The following is a 13,067-nucleotide window of genomic DNA, read 5'->3' as shown; positions in this document are numbered from 1 at the left end:
ATACCCCCTAATAAAAAAAAGTATACCCCCAAATGAAAAAGTATACCCCCTAATAAAAAAAGTATACCCCCTAATGAAAAAGTATACCCCCCTTGAATTTATGGCACTAATATAGCGCCATAGATAAAAGAGGCTAATGCTACATAGGATGTGTGGGGAGGAACAAACAAGCAATGCCCACACATTGGAATGACCGGGGGGGCGGGGGGGGGGTCACTCCCACCGGGGAGTCACCAACATGCTCTGGTACTGGTAAACCAAAATTTAAGCTGTTTAATAGCCTTGTACACAGCCAAAAATAATCATTTCCGTATCTGAAGTGAATTGTTCCGCATCTGATACTGTTATGTAGTCGGTTTTGTATCTGAACTGTATGCATGCGGATCAGTAACTATTCTGTATTTTCAAATTGTATCTGAAGCAGATTTCAGCCAATTACTGTACTGTTAGTTTTTTATTGATACACAAGTGTACAACGGAGAACAGTATCTGATGTGTTAAGAGATTATGTATCAGACCAGAAGCTTAAAATAGAGCACATGAGAGAGCACATGTAGTATAATAAAACAAAGCAAAATGTCTTCCCCAGATAGCCAGCTCCTACAGTCGATATTAGATGAGTTAAAAAGTGAGTGTATAAGTTACAGCATGATTATACATAATTATATAGACTTTTTTTATAGACTTTTTCCTCATTGACATGACTTGTATAATAATATAGCTGTTCAGTACCTTATAGATCTACTTTATACAATGCACCATTGTCCAGCAATCATATATCAATATCTGAAGGAGAGAGAAAAGTTTGGCTTGCTCTTTCAAAGGTACATGCACATGTACGCATTACAAGTATATAGCTTTGAGCACATGGTACAGACTGACCTTATAACCTTATAATGCAAATTTGTACTTGTACGTGTACATGTATACATGTAGGTATTCAGAATTGCCTACTGTGTACCATTCACCGAGGATAAAGTACACGACTATGACCAGATATGTCAGCACTTTGTGGCCACCGTAAAAGAAAACATGCCTGAAATGCTGAAAAAACAATAAGTTCACCTGCTACTCCATCTTCCGGAAAGTATGAAAGAGTTTGGTCCCCCATCATCTTTTAACACAGAAAGGTATAACAAATTACTGTCCACTGTACATCAATATTATTCATGCAGGTGTGAGGCTTTCAACTCAAAGATGAGAAACTACAATGTATACTCTAATAAAGCTGCGTCAAGTAGAGACATTGCTCTCAGCTTTGCCGTGTTGGAAGACATCAGGCTTGTGTGTGACGGGGAACGACACTCAGTTTTGGCAGGTAGCTGTTGGCTTGCTACAGTTATTACTTTTTATTCAACCATTTTGTACCATTTATGCCATGTACTTGTATATACAGTGATCGTACCCCCCCCCCCCCTTTCCCGCGTAACCAGTATGCATATTACCATCCAGGAGCGTTGGGTTAGGACTGGTACACATGTACCATTCAAATGCGGTCCAAAAGTTTCTGAATGGAGCAACACCACCCAAACACAAGGCGATATACCAGCCAGGAGCACTCAGAATGGTAATTATCACATTTTTATGTTGAGTCGACGAAAGCATACAAAATGACACAAATTACAGAAACAAGTACAGCCTGCATCTCTCTCGAGTGTTGAGCTTAAGGTGGGTGGAGAGGTGATGACCCTGGGAAGCCTTCCCACTGACCTGTCTGTGGATCTTCTTGAGACCTTCAACCTGCGGGATGATGTCCAAAGATATGGAGGTGTTGTGTCACAAGCTGGCCAACTTGTTCACTGTGGGCAATCTGTTAAATTGGCCACCACAGACAACATGTCACAGGTACGTACTTTACAAATTAACATTCAACTTGACACAACCTCACACTTCTACCACACACACAACACTGCAGTATGGTATACTGGTGGCAAATGTACTCAGACTAGCATCCCATTCATCTATGTGCCTGGTCCAGAAATTTGAGGGCATCGTCTTGAATGGACAACCAATTGTCAACGAGTATGACTGCCCACTGTTGACCCTAACGGATACGATTACTGGAGTCTACCCTGTTGACATTTTACTTGAAACGTCAATAGTACATGAATGTACAGACACTTGTGAATTTGTCAGTAACGGACCGCTCAATGTCCTACAAGTCGAACGAGAGACAATTCCAACAAACAGATTTGTATACATGCACGACTGGACGAATAAATTGTATTGTTTCAATGTATACTGCATGACGCAGTAGCTTTCATGTTGTTACTATCACTTTTGTGCTTTCAATTCTATTGCTAATTTGTTGTCTGTACTATCACTTTGCCTTTAAAATAATGACAATTCTGAAACTATTATTAAAAGAGCTTTACAGTCAGTTTCAGAATGATAGAATTTCAAGTCTGATTCAGCTCAGATTACAAAACGATACATAAGTGTACACACATTTTGAATCTGACCTGTTCCCCTAATGTTCAGATTCACAAATGATCACATGATCTGTATGCAACTGTAACCACTTCCGATACACACTGTGCCAGTTCCGATACAGAATGAAATTTTTGGCTGTGTAGTAGTGTCTATGCTTGTAGCTAAAAAAAGCCAGTAAGCCTTGCTAGCTAGAGATGATAAGAATGAAGGTAAAGACTTGATTGAATACTAGAATAGGAAATACAGCGTTATTATATTAAAGATGGCCTATTCTGTTTTTCATTAGATTTTTCTGGTGGTTGTGTCAATCTACCTCTGCTGCCCAAGTGGATCAGGTAAGCCTATGTATAAAACTAGAAGCGTTTTCTCTAGCCAGCTACATGTATATGCCTTGTGTCATTTTTTTACTAAAAGGCTAGTGCAGTATAGAGTAGATTTAGCTGTAGTGGATAAAAATGTCCCAGGTATTAAAGTGGATCTGGAGAGTCCAGCTAGCTGTAGAGCTAGAGGTCTCTCTAAATTCTACATGACATACAGCCTTATTTATACATAGTGAAAACGTGTTACCGATTTAAGGTGACCCTCCAAATTACGCACCCTCGACCTCGAGGGGTCTGACACTCCGTGAAATCTTGTACACCTACTTTTGAAATCTCATGAAATCCCGAAATCTTGAAATCTCTAAAATCCCACCTTTGACCTCATTTTCCGTAATCTTATTGTAATCTCAGTGTCATGCCTTGACTAGATGGGCGTGGCCTACCTACAAAAAGGGGACGGGCACGCCCATCTATGCCTTGATTGCATCTGCTCACAGTGCAAGTGCCAAGTGCTAGTGCATCCATGACCGAGGTGCATGACTAGTGCAAGTGTTGAATGACGGTAGAACTTTAAATCTTCAACCCGAGTGATGCTCTGTGAAATCTTTGAAATCTCTGAAATCTCGAGATTTTGAAATCTTGTACGCTAAAAATTACGGTGTCGGACCCCTCACCCTCGACCTTAGCCTGACCTCGCGATTGCTGCGTTGACAAATTGGTTTAATTTTGTGTCCTAAATACCATAGCTTCAATTCCAGGCAGCTAGAAACAATGTACCAAGGCATATAGCTGTATATTTTCACAGCTTTCGAGGATTGACCTCGAACCTCATTTATTTCCGGAAACCTCTCTAGTACTGTAGGGGTGGTCATTTGAACCTTCGAGCAATCCGCAAAAATTTAGTGCCTCGAAAATAACCGATAATTTAAGCAGCCTGTCAGGGTTTCATCTTAGTGGGGTGGGGGTAAACCTTCCCCCCAAAATGTGTGTGGACTAATGAGCATTATAGTACTGACTATGATGTTATTATGTTACTAGATACTGTGATGCACTAGCATGTAATAGGGAGTGTGGGAAACAAATGTGGGAGTGGCCAAACATTTTGCGGCCTGCGTAAAAACCTTCCCCCAAAATTAATCTTTAATGAAACCCTGCAGGCTATAATCGAGGGGATGATAGAGTAGCCTCGACTTACCTCCAATTAGATCCGACCCTCTAATATGCGACACCAGAACTTCAACATAATTGTTCAACTTCCAAAAGAAACGACTCTGACTTTTTAAGTGTCACCTTATATTGAATAAGTACGGTACCGTAATTGATGTAATTACAGCACAATATAATTTAAGCACCACGTTACGTGAGCATTAGCATAATTTGTGAGGCCGCGCCTACACCGTTGCTATAATTTGTTCTGGTGCTTGCAACAATCATCCTGCATCTTTGACTTCCTTCACACTTTTGAACAGCTAGCTAGCAAGTGAAACTAAGCTAGACCACACCTAAATGTCTATTCTCAGCTGTAGAACATACGCGCATAATTTAGGTCCCAGCTGGGCTGAACGCAATTTTGAGGGTTTTAAAAGACATTTTTATGGCACAGTACTTAATCAATTGGTACTTATTACTCATCTTGCAGATGCATTTGGTAGCTTGATGTCAACTCCTGAGTCCACCAATGGAGTAGTCACAGCTTGTCCAGGAGATCCCATCTCCATCACTTGTACTCATAACATCACTATTGGTGCTATTACTGAGTGGAGGCTTCCTGGTGTATCAGCTCAATGTCTTGTCGTTCATGGATCACCAAATCTTCCTATTTGTGCTCCCTTCACGGTCACCATGGTCAGTGGTGGTTCAACACTGAGCTCAACTGTCGAGATAACTGCCACTGAAGGACTGAGTGGTGAAGTGGAGTGCTTGTCTGGCCAAAATGCTGCATTAGTGTCTGTACTTGCCAGTATAAACATCAGTGTTGCAGGTGAGATGGCTTCTTAATGTTTTACTTTTTAATATTTCTTGTGCAGCCATTCCAACTCCCAACATCACCATGGTGGAGCAGATATCTCAGTCCATGGCAAATGTGAGCTTGTCAGTGGACAATAATACTCTGTGTGCTGCCACCTATGTGGTCAATGCCACTCAAGATGGTGGCGATGGGTCAGTGAGTGGTGGGTCAAGCTCTACATCACCTGTGACAGTCGATGGTTTGGATGTGTGTGGCTATAGTTACAGCTTTGTGGGGTTCGTAATCACGCCTAGTGGAGTGTCGGGAGATACGAGTGCACCTTACAGCTTCACTGCTGACCTCTCAGGTATGTAACCTGGCCTCATAGTCCATGTACCTTAAGCGGACATATTTTCACTGGTACTATTTCACTATTATTTTAATGGTAACGTATAGAGGGAAATTTTTGAGAGATCTCGCGAGAGCAGTTAACGCGAAAATTAAAACCTGGGAGAAACTCTCGCGCACCAGTATTTCACATGTAAAGCTCTTTGTGGGTGTGGTTTCCTGGCATTGAAATGTGGGTATTACAACAGAACTGTAAACATTTCTTCTGAGGGCTCTCGAGCTAAACATCGAAAATTTCCCGCTATAATGGTATTAAGTTGAGAGATTAATAGCGTTTGTAATTACCGTATATAGTGGAAATTTTCCTATAATTATTTCGTATTGAAGAGCAGCATACAAAAAGTAACTATCCTGAGCTGTACGAAAATTAAAAATACATAAATGGTTGTTCGTACGAAAATTTGCACCAACAAAAACTACCCGCTTATACTGTATTCACAAATGGGATTCATTGCATTTCCATTTAATTGTGGATACAAATGTTTCTCATACGCAGAAATTTAATCTTGCAAAATAATTATGTCACCTTCATAGAATGCGATAGAATAATTTCGTAGTTTAATTCGTATGATGCTCTACATGTATAATACGAAATGTACGCCATATGAAAGTAATCCGCTGTATGGTATAATGGCAGTTTCATTTCTCTGTTCAGGAGTGAATGGTGTTTCCAATGTGAGTACTAAATTGGAGAGTACAGTTTTGCAATGGAAGCAAACTCTTAACACCGACTATCCTGATTGCATCACAAGTTACTCTATTGGTTGGAATGGAGTGACTTATAACACAACTGATATCGTTACCTGTTTGACTAGAGAACTATTGAATGACTCAGGTTTTCCTTTTTGTATGAATACATCCGTCACCGTGACACCAATGACACCAATGGGACTGTTAGCTGGGAGAGACTCTACTGCAGATGTCAGTTTAATCGCACCAGGTAATAATAACCAAATGCCTAACATTCTGTATTACATTCTTTCACAGATTTTGTGACCCCTACTATTTCTGGTGTATATCGGTTGAGCAGCACGGTCATGGAAAATAATGGGACAAACATAACCATGAACATCATGATGAAAGTATTTTTTGGAATGGTTCAAGTACGTATTTTCACAAAAGTGGAATGAATATTTTACCCATAAATTGTTTATTAGGAAATATCTCAGATTGTTAACACCAGTCGTATGATTGGGTACAATCGGGTCGGCATGGCTTGTACACCTAACATAGTGTTTACTGGTGAGTCATTTGAAGTCACTCTTCCTGATGATGCTGACTTTGGAGAAACTTTTACGATGTGTGTGCAACTGACCTCTGGAAACTGTAGGGAAATGGCATCGAGTGATTTCACAAGTGAGCCTGTCATTCTGATTCACGTTTTAGCTTGATGCGCATGTTGTGTCCACCCATGCAGTTCCTGGTCAAAACATTACTTCACAGAATGTAGGGACAGTATCTGGTACTAACTTCACTGTTACTCTGAACCTACCAATCACTGAGTATCGACTAGACCAGCTACTAGTCATCACCTCTCTAACCCCCAACGACACTGCACCAGTTGTAGCCAACTTCTCTGCTAGCTACGAGTACACTGTGATGTTCTCAGGTCTTATGCCTGGTACTAGTTACACCTACACAGTTCGCATTGTGCGTCGCAATGACATGACGGAAGTAAATGTGGACGCTTTTGTGGCAGATTTTTTAATTGCAGCTCTCCGTAAGTTGAAGAGTGGCCAATCTTCTATAATGAGTATAGAATTCCTAAGTTAGTTCTCAAGGCTACTTTATACGCCTGGGCAGGTAAAACGTGTTGGTAAATGAATATTACAACCACCTCTGCATGCTCTTTGGTTCCACTTATTATTCTTACAGCAACAACGGTCCCTCCACCTCCAACAACGTCTCCTACCGGCAGTGACCTAACAACCTCATCACCAGGGACAACTTCACCACAGGGAGGATGTACTGAAGGTTGTATTGCTGGAATCATTGTTGGTTTTCTGTTTGTTCTAGTACTAGTTGTGGTCATCATTGTCATTGTACTGTGTTACTGGAGCAAGACAAGAAGTAAGTGATTTTTCTCTGTATTGCTTTTTCACTTTCGAATCCAAATTTATTCAGAGTCCGGAGGAATGAAGGTATCACACGAAATGGAGGAACAGAGTGACAAACTGACGTGAGCTACATGTAGTATGCACTGAGCAGTTTGTTTTGTGAACAGAGTACTTGTGGGTACATGCGTGTACATACACATCTTGTCTTAACAAGTTTTACTACTAAGTATATACTGCCCCCACAGTCCCAGCCATGGAGATCAGGTGGACCCTATATCTGATTCTCCCCCCACTGAGACCTTCAAGGTCAGTCCGTTAGGGGAAGGTCAAATATAGCTCCCTCTAGTAGTGAGTGGAGTACGGGACTTGATCAGTGCCGCATGTTAAGGGCAGTCTGTTAACTATCTGCAAATACATGTCTGTGCACAATATACATGTATGTGTGTTTTTGAGAACTAATACCGTATTATAATAGCGAGTTATTTTCATATGGTGGATATTTTCGTATTGTGACAGTACGAAAATTATTGTACCGCAATACGTTCAACGTAAGTAACTACATGTATCCTGAGCTGTACGAATCAATAATTGGGCAGTTCATACGACTATAATCGTGTATGTGCGCTTAAGCATGCATGGTGAGCACTTCTTGTTCCAATGTTTCATAAGCCACCTCTCCACTCAGAACCCTGAAGCCGCTGCTGCTGACAAGTCACCTGACGTGATTCCAGGGAATGAAGATGTGGATGCTGGCCCAGACTCAGTGAGTTACGACCACAAATTAGGTGTTATTGCTTAGTCTAGCTCTGGTTAAACACTTGTATGAACTGTTGCTGTTTAGTGGCTTGTTGTGTGTGTGTGGTCTGTAGTGTTTGCTTAGGTAGGCTAAAAGCTGTGTGTTACACTAAATAGTAAATGTTTGAGGAATTTGTGCTAATATAGTGCAAGGATTTCTTTGCACACCAGCTCACATTATGAGCTAGTCTTAGTAGCTGCCCTAATAATTATGTGTGTACGTGTCAGTTGTATTCCTTGTGCTTTTGGCTCTGTGTGTCAATGTTTCCCTATGCTTTCCTGTAGTTGCTATCCACACACCAAAACTTGCCCTGGTATTGCACAACAGTTAGTTTTTTACTGTGATAAGTTCCCTATTAGGAGTTGCATTGTACCAACATTCTATTTGTCGTGGTCTAGTGAGCTTTGCACATGTTGTACACATGCACCAACAACCCAGTGCACCTGAGCTGTGCTTTGAGGTATGTAGGGAGTACTGTGTGACCACTTATGTGGTTTGTGGGAGGCAATGGTTGAGAGACCGGGTATAACCTGATAGGGTGATCATTCTAGCTTGTTGGATATATGTTGTCTCCTTGTTTGTGTGCCTGCCTGTTGATAAGTGTTTCAGAGAATAGAAATGTTCCCAAAGGCAATGTTGTCTACTTCATTATCATTCATATCTCTACCTATGTATTCTTTGGAAATGTTTGTCTGTTTTGGAGTGTTTCTTATCAATGGTGATTCCCACCTCCCTCACATGCCAACTTTCCTGTAACACTGCATTCCCCTAACTAGTGCAATGCAATGAAATCTGTTTGTCACAGTCACCCTTGGGCATAACATTACAATAGAATGGCTTATAGGTTGCATTAGGTTGAATCCTCATGTTATAGTTTTATGCAATATGTATGCGCCCTCAGGCTTGTTCAAGGGTGCATGACCAGCTTACAGTGTGGCCACAATATAAAGTCAGTTCACTGCTTGAAACTGTTCTGCTAAGGTGGTTGTTTTGTAGTGTCTTATCAGTACAAGAACATTCCCATCCCCATTGTGTAGCATTGTGTACATGTACAAGTACATAGATTGATAAAGCAGTCTCAGCTTTAGTAAGAAACATCTGTCGTAGTATTTGGGTCTATAACTAGAATCACTGCCAGGCACTAAATGGATTCATGGGTGTTGCAAAATTCCCCAGAGGATGCTGTCAGCCGTGTTCCCTTAGTGTGTGGGCTGGGGTGTATTCAGTATCACTGTCAATATTTACCCACGGGGGTGAGAATTTGCGTCTTAATTGAACCACATTTGTCACATGTTTACGGTACAGTGGAGCCCTAATTAAGTACATATTTTTATCATCATAATTATGTACTATTCAAGACGATGAATCAAGTTCAATAGAAGAACACTTTATCAGGACTCCTTATAAACATGTGTATCCAACATTAAGTGAGAGGTTCCTCTGTATTTGCATTCATTGATTATAGATGATTGACTTGGCCAACTGGTTTAGTGTACTATTATACAGGTGTATGTGTGGGCATTCAGTATACATAGCATTGTGGCTAAAAATACCTCTAATCTAATTTTAGAACTCTGTACTGTATGCACACATGTGACCCTAAATATCAGATTGTTGTTACGAGACATTGAAATAGCAACAAAGTTTAGTTAGGAACCTACATGCACACTCTACATACACACTGAATTAAAGCCTGCATGTACTGTACTGTACTGTACTGTGAGTTGCTCCCATTAGTATGCTACCATTAGGCAACAGAAACTCTACCTGTTTGAATAGTTTCTGAAACTGATCGCTCCTACAGTTTGTATAATTGCAGTGGTTGAGTATTTATAACATGAGTTCCGATGTGACATATACAGTTTCACTGATATGTACAATAGCTTATATACACTGGTACTGCAGTGTGTGTGCTTGTCTCTAGTACATGTATAGGGGTGGTATGGCACACCCATGTACCAGAGGAGGTCCGACAACCATGCACCTAGCATTGAATCAGCATTTCATAAAATTTGCCTTTACAGATGTTATTGAGAGTTAGAGCTCCTATTACTAAACTAGACCTAACAATACAAGATAGGACTACATATAAGTCTGAGAGGAGTGCAACACATTAAAGGCAAGTTTATGAAAATGCTGATTCAACAAAAATAATACTAGGCGCACGGTTGTCGAACCTCCTCTGGGCGCATACATTGTGGAGAGGCATTGCCTCCTCTTGTTGCTTTTCCAGTCGTATGTAACAGGATATGCTATGAGCTAGTTCATTTGTGCGTGTGTGGCATAGTAATTAGTTATTGCTAGTCCACAGTTTGAGTGGGCTCATCTCAAAGACTTCTAGTCTCTGGGCAGGCTAAATAATTTGAGCTTTCATTTCAGCAGATACATATGGAGAACATAATAGTACATGTAATTGAGACCTTATAAGATACTGCCCTAGTGTGTGTGGCCTCACTGAGCCAAGGTGCTGTCTTAACTTCCCCTGTGGTCAGGAAGTGTACACTGGTTTGTATGCCCCAAATATACGTGTAGGCTTATTTGTGTGAAATGACAACTTTCAGAATATATATGGCTTCTTAACTTCGCAAAAAGGTAAAATTTTGAAGCTTATATGATCTCACTGATAGTGCATGCATGTACAATAGTCTTTCCCAGAACAGTTGTTCTCCTATATATAGCCAAGCCACCACATAATTAGAGTATTACCCAACATACACCAGAAGCCCATACAAGATGATTTCCCATGGGCTCCTATCTAGTAACAATGAATAAGCTAGCTTCTCTTTATTGTTTGTTGTGAAAGAAGAGCATATCTTAGTCTGAGTGCGTTTGTTTAAGGTGTGTTCCGTTGATTATCCCTTTTCCATTATTCGTTATATAAACATGTTTGCTTATTTATAGCTAAGGTTTCAATGATAAGTCTGATAAGTCACGAGTGTGAGAAACACTTTTGATAGATAATATAGGTCCTCTTAGAATTATTTTGATTTTGCTTTCAAGATCGATTAATTACTCATGTTACAGTAACAGTGTGGAATGTTGTTGTAGGCTGTCGACTCGGCATTCCTGCCATATATTTCTCTTACACCAATTATTAACAGATGTGGTATATTGCTAGGCAATGTGCACCTCGTTAGTAGGTACATGTGTAACCTAGGTCGTGGTATGTTACTAGGCAATTGAGCAGCCCAACGAAGCTTTCGCTCCAGTACTTAAGAAGAATATTGCCTATGAGCAAATAAAGAAACCATGGGGACAGAGAATCGATGACTCACAGGCCTCAGCAACAACAGAGGGGGAGTACGAGGATTTGTTGTCTCAGGGAAAAGCAGGTCGTGCAGATTAACATTAACCGAAACTTATTAGTGTTGGCTCAGGCAAAAACAAGGTCGTGCAGATTATTAGCATTAATTAACTGAAACTCATTAGTTTAACCTTACCAGATTAACAATTTTTTATACTAGTATAGTGTATGTACGAGTCTATCATGTATATAACTGGGTTTTATATGTAGTGACTTGACATGTGCATGGTCTATCTGCTGCAAAATTAGTGTCTTATTATTGTGATCTTTACCAATCCCTATATAACTCGTCCCACATGACTTTGTATAGATTTATACCAGACATTCCTAGCTGTAGCTGTGTGTTATCCTTTACCTAAATATAAATCTAGGATTTTCATTGAGTTACCTATTATGCACTGACTCCAGTAGCCCTTCATAGAGCGGACTCAGAACTATTTGTGGACTTTGCTGTAGTGGTTTGTACCAAAACTGGTTCATTGGAGGCCTGGGTACGTAGACGTGGGTCCTTTATCATGGTTGGCCTTTCTTTAGAAGTGGTTGCTCTAAGAGGGGTTTCACTCACTCAGACCGTATAATGACGTACAATTGTGCCCCTTCTTTTATTACCAAGTCACAACAAAGTAGCCGCATTGTGAATAGTAATCACGAGTACCAACTTTGTTTTGTCTTAGCACTTTATGGGTTTATTGACATTACCTTATTGATGATACACTTATAGCTATAACGTTAAACCCATGTCAGTCTTGTCGATACATTGTACTATGACGTTATATCGATACATTTTGTGACTGTGACATTAAATTGTATGACTGTGACGTCACGTTAATCCCTTTTCTTCGTTTTCTCAGAATGCTCTGATCTATGCTGACTTGGAGATGGCCACCAAGGACAAGAATAAGGCGAAAGTTGATGCCACAGTCACTCCTACTGGTGGGGCAGAGGGACATGAAGCTGTGGAGTACGCTTCCATAGAGCATTTTAAGAAGAGTGATAAGAGTGAGGGCGATGAGGACAATTAGGTCCACGGACATTATACACTTGTAGTTAGGAACAAACAAAAAATATTGTGAGAAGATAATTATTATGACACTGTTACAGTAGCAATTATTATCGATATAGCTAGCCTACATACGATTTGTGAATCGTAAGCTTCTTTGTAATTATATGATTTGTGCTTTGTACACATTTTCACTTCCATTTTTTAATATTATACAATGGTTACCTTTAATTTGATTGTGGGTTGAACAAAATAAGGATAACCTGCATGTGCAATGTAGGGAGCCCCTCCCCCTATCTTGCAGAAAAGCAGGGCTGCCATGTGGCCGGGCTGAAACCACCATGCTAATGAAGGTACCTACTACCGGTTGGTTGGCATCTCAAACTCACAGCCAGGGCTATAGCAATAATTGAATGTGAACATACTCCTTAAGCTCATGATCAGGTAACTTATTGAGCATGCAGTATATATATATATAGTATACTGTGACTAATTACATGCGGAATATAATCTCTTGATCGATGTATATTAATACCGAGTACTGAATGCGATGATTGTTGTATTGTACTGATGAGTAGATCGAGACTGCAAAGGGAAATCGAGGAGCATTGTGAATTCATACATCGTAGATATATAGTCGTCTTCCCAGAAATCGCATCCGCTTCTTTTAAAAGAGGTTGTTTGCACGAATCTGTACAAGCAACTTTAATTGCTTGTGAGTGTAATAATGATGTCTTCTTGTAGATGTCTTGCTGTAATCTCCTAACCCTGCTCGTGGGTGCGCTGTTGTTAGGCGTTGCT

General features: G+C 40.4%; 1 protein-coding gene and 1 long non-coding RNA gene across 3 annotated transcripts; both read left to right on the top strand.

Annotated features, from left to right (window-relative positions):
* Positions 1-291: 291 nt before the first annotated feature.
* On the top strand, positions 292-2,346 carry LOC135342026 (uncharacterized). Its single transcript, XR_010396732.1, has 6 exons — positions 292-824; positions 937-1,130; positions 1,176-1,318; positions 1,453-1,567; positions 1,627-1,845; positions 1,916-2,346. It is a non-coding gene; the product is annotated as an uncharacterized LOC135342026 (long non-coding RNA).
* Positions 2,347-2,534: 188 nt separating this feature from the next.
* On the top strand, positions 2,535-12,497 carry LOC135340944 (uncharacterized). 2 transcript variants are annotated; one of them, XM_064537386.1, is made up of 13 exons: positions 2,535-2,642; positions 2,720-2,768; positions 4,393-4,734; positions 4,781-5,068; positions 5,765-6,049; positions 6,097-6,212; positions 6,267-6,465; positions 6,527-6,829; positions 6,985-7,179; positions 7,234-7,288; positions 7,412-7,472; positions 7,852-7,929; positions 11,138-11,460. In XM_064537386.1, exons 1-13 carry the CDS (start codon positions 2,628-2,630, stop codon positions 11,306-11,308), a joined length of 2,157 nt encoding a protein of 718 aa, XP_064393456.1. In that variant the 5' UTR covers positions 2,535-2,627; the 3' UTR covers positions 11,309-11,460. The 2 variants fall into 2 exon arrangements, with proteins under 2 accessions (XP_064393456.1, XP_064393448.1); XM_064537378.1 differs by lacking the exon at positions 11,138-11,460 and adding an exon at positions 12,118-12,497 and having other exon boundaries at positions 2,547-2,642.
* Positions 12,498-13,067: the final 570 nt, after the last annotated feature.

The sequence above is a fragment of the Halichondria panicea genome, chromosome 1, assembly GCF_963675165.1.
Source record: "Halichondria panicea chromosome 1, odHalPani1.1, whole genome shotgun sequence".
In the NCBI taxonomy this organism is placed as follows: domain Eukaryota; kingdom Metazoa; phylum Porifera; class Demospongiae; order Suberitida; family Halichondriidae; genus Halichondria; species Halichondria panicea.
This window is presented reverse-complemented; position numbering and strand designations above follow the sequence as displayed.